We start from the raw sequence: 3,561 nt of genomic DNA, 5'->3' as shown, positions 1-3,561 counted from the left end.
AAAAAAAAATATTTATAAATCAAAAAAAAAAAAAATTAAAAAAAAAAAAAAAAAATATATTAAAAAAATTTAAATTATTTATTTATATTATATTTTTAATTTTTAATATATTTTATTTTTTTTTTTATATTTTTTTATTTTTATATTTTTTTTTTTTTTTTTTTTTTTTTTTTTTTTTTTTTTTTTGGCTAGCTATTAACCATTCCCCATTTTATGAAATTTCCCAGTTTATATAATATTTATGTTATTTGGTAAAATTTTGAGTCAAATTATTTATTATATTTAAATCCGATTGTGTTAAAAAATTCAAATTGGGAACAAGATCTTCTTGAGAGTTTCTTTGAGTATCATCATATATATACGAATTTATATTTTTTGAGAAACCCATAGTACTATTCAAATCACTTATAGTTAAATCTTCATTATAATTTTTTTTATGCACATCAAGCTTTTCTTTGTAATTTATTTTTAATTGCTTTTTAATATTTTTGAAAAATATTCTACAATTTTTATCATTTATATGTTCATCAATAGATTTTTTTTTTTCTTTATATTCATCTAGAAAAAAGTTTTTTAATAAATTTTGATTTCCCTGTACCTTTTGTTGAAAGGTATTGGATATTTTTTCATTTGATATATTATTTTGTTTCTTTTTTAAGTTTTTATCATTTATCTTTATATTACTATTCCCTTTTGTATTTTCCTTGGTATTATTACTATATTCATTATTATTAGTTAAAAAATTAGATGAGACATGCTTATTTTCATAATATGATATATTCATTCTGCTTTTATTTATTTCGTTATGAAAACTGTTATCGTTTATATTATACGTGGCCGTGAAAAAATGCTCAAGTAAAGTTGAACCTCTCATATTATTATTCATTGTATCTGAAAAGTTATTAGAAGAACTTCTCCATGTTTTCTTTAATTTAGACATTTTTAAAAAGTCTAACAAAGAATCTGATTTAGATCTTAATAAACATTTTTGATATATTTCATCTTTTTCTTTAAGTAATTTTCTATTAAAGAATATTATAAAATCGTCAGTTCTATATAATTTGGGTTTACCAAAACATGTATTTTCTAAATACTTTCTTGACTTGATTATTTTACTTTTTATATTTTCTGTAAAGAAAGTACTTTGTAAGTTGTTATCTTCTTCATTATTCTTTTCTTTCATTATGATACACCTATTAGTTTTTTGGAATCTTACAAAACATAACTTCAAATTTTCTTTTTTCTTTCTATAAAATATCCTTTCCAATAGGGACAAGGCATAAATTTTTATATTGATGTATTTTCTAATTTGTCTCTTTTCCTCCTAAAAAAATATATATATATATATATATATATATATATATGTATATGTGAATAGATTTATGATTATATTCATTTATTTATATTTATATATTTATATTTATTTTATTTTATTTTTTTTTTTCATTACATATTTCTGACGAAGTGATCCAACAATAAAGAAGAATTTGGACATTTGTTTATAAAGGTACTTTTTTAAAAACAATGAGAGCAAGATTACAAAAAAGTTCAAGTATTTTTTTTTCCTCTTTTGATCATTAATATCTACATCATTAAAACTATCAATTAAAGTGTTATTTAAAACAGTTTTTTTATATGTATTTTTTTCCATTTCAAAATGTGTAAATTTGTCTATAATTTTGTTGTTACAATTTTCATTACTTGATCTTTTTTTATGAACACCTCCTTGTAATGTCCTTTTTGTTTTACTATCATTATTTTTGTTGTTTGTTTTTTTAATATACATACAGTTATCTTCATTTATAAAAATATCATTTGCTTGTTCCTTAACTTTATTGTATTTTTTATATATTGGCTTGTGCCTTTTTTGTAACAAAAATATTTTTATTACAATAACAAAATAATCACATATTTTTTCCTGTAAAATTTTATTTAACAAAGAGCTGAAGGAAATTAATTTCTCTTTATATTCATAATTTAATATAAATATATCAGGTCCTCTTCTAATTTCATTATACATATTATTATAATTATAACATTGTGTGTGCATATTCTTATTATTTGTATAAGATGTTTTATTAGAAGAAATGATAATGTTATTTTTATTATTTTTTTTTAAAACATCTTCTATTCTATTAATAGTAAATGGGTTGTTTTTGATAAAAGGATTTATGTTGTTTTCCTCTCCTGCATTATTATATAAAACATTTTTATATTTATTATTATTAAAATTATTTTTCTTCATATTTTCTATAATTTCATTATTATCCTTCAAGGACTGTTCACTATAATATTTATGGTCTTCTTTTCTTACATATTTATTATTATTATTATTATTATATATATATGCATTTCTTATTTTATCTTCCTCTTCCATATTATATTCCATTTTTTTATGATCATAATAATATTTACATGTATTATTGTAATCCAAGTCTACCTTATTATCATAATTTAATATACTTGAATTAATGGGATTATCATAATAATTACTTTTAATATATTTATTACCTTCATTTTGTTCATACATAATTAAAGAATCATCTAAATGAAAATCATTTGTTATAAGATCTTTTTTTTTTATGCACGATATATTATTATTACATTTTTTATCCCATTGAACTGTAATATCTAAATTTATATTTACTTTGTCCGTATCTAGTTCTTTCTTTGAGATGTAATCCCTTTTATTATTGTTATGACAAAGATAATTTCTATAATCTTCTTGTAGATTATTTCTTCCATTTATTTTCTTGGACATTTCGGAATTACAATTTCTCTCATTTTTTTCTTGAATTTTAGTTTTATAATCTAATTCATGATTTTTATTATTTAGAATTATGTTTACATTTTTTTTTGGATAGCCATTTTGGAAAATTACCTGTTGCTGTGGCTTCCCATTTTTTTTTTTTTCGTAAAATTTGATGTTACATTTTTTCTTCTCACAAGTATTTTTATTCTTCTTTAAATTGTGATCTTTCGAATTATCAACTAAATATCTTTCTTTTATTTCGTTTAAAGAAATTACCCTTTTTTCATTATCCTTATCTTTTCTATGTATCCATCTTATATTAGACATGATAAATACACGAAATATAAAATAATAAATATAATATATGTAATGATATATAGAATTTATGAACTGTGCATGCAAAAAAAACAACAAAACTACAAAAAAATTATGAACGTGTTCATGTAATGTGTATAAGGATTAATTGTACAAGCCAAAAAGAAAAAAATAAAATGAAATAAAATAAAATAAAATAAAATAAAAATAATATATATATGTCTATAAATTATGACCGTGTTCATAATATATATATATATATATATATATATATATATATATATATATAATTATTTATTTATGCATTTATATTTACTGTTTTAATATATTTTTTTCCTTATAGGAAAAAGAAAGAAGATAGTTTATTTAATGCAATATTACTTTTGTATTCTTCAAAATTATAATATTTTATTATATTTAATTTTATTATATCTATTTTTCTTTTCTTTTCTTTTCTTTTCTTTTCTTTTTCTTTTTTTTTTTTTTTTTTTTTT

General features: G+C 18.6%; 1 protein-coding gene across 1 annotated transcript; it reads right to left on the bottom strand.

The window, feature by feature from the left end:
- Window positions 1–244: 244 nt before the first annotated feature.
- Window positions 245–3,079, bottom strand: PRSY57_0910600 (hypothetical protein; the record flags this gene model as incomplete). The annotated part of the gene is made up of 2 exons (XM_020114783.1): window positions 245–1,324; window positions 1,451–3,079. 2 exons carry the CDS (start codon window positions 3,077–3,079, stop codon window positions 245–247), a joined length of 2,709 nt encoding a protein of 902 aa, XP_019970483.1.
- Between the last annotated feature and the right edge of the window lie 482 nt (window positions 3,080–3,561).

Source organism: Plasmodium reichenowi, chromosome 9 (genome assembly GCF_001601855.1).
Source record: "Plasmodium reichenowi strain SY57 chromosome 9, whole genome shotgun sequence".
Taxonomy (NCBI): domain Eukaryota; phylum Apicomplexa; class Aconoidasida; order Haemosporida; family Plasmodiidae; genus Plasmodium; species Plasmodium reichenowi.
This window is presented reverse-complemented; position numbering and strand designations above follow the sequence as displayed.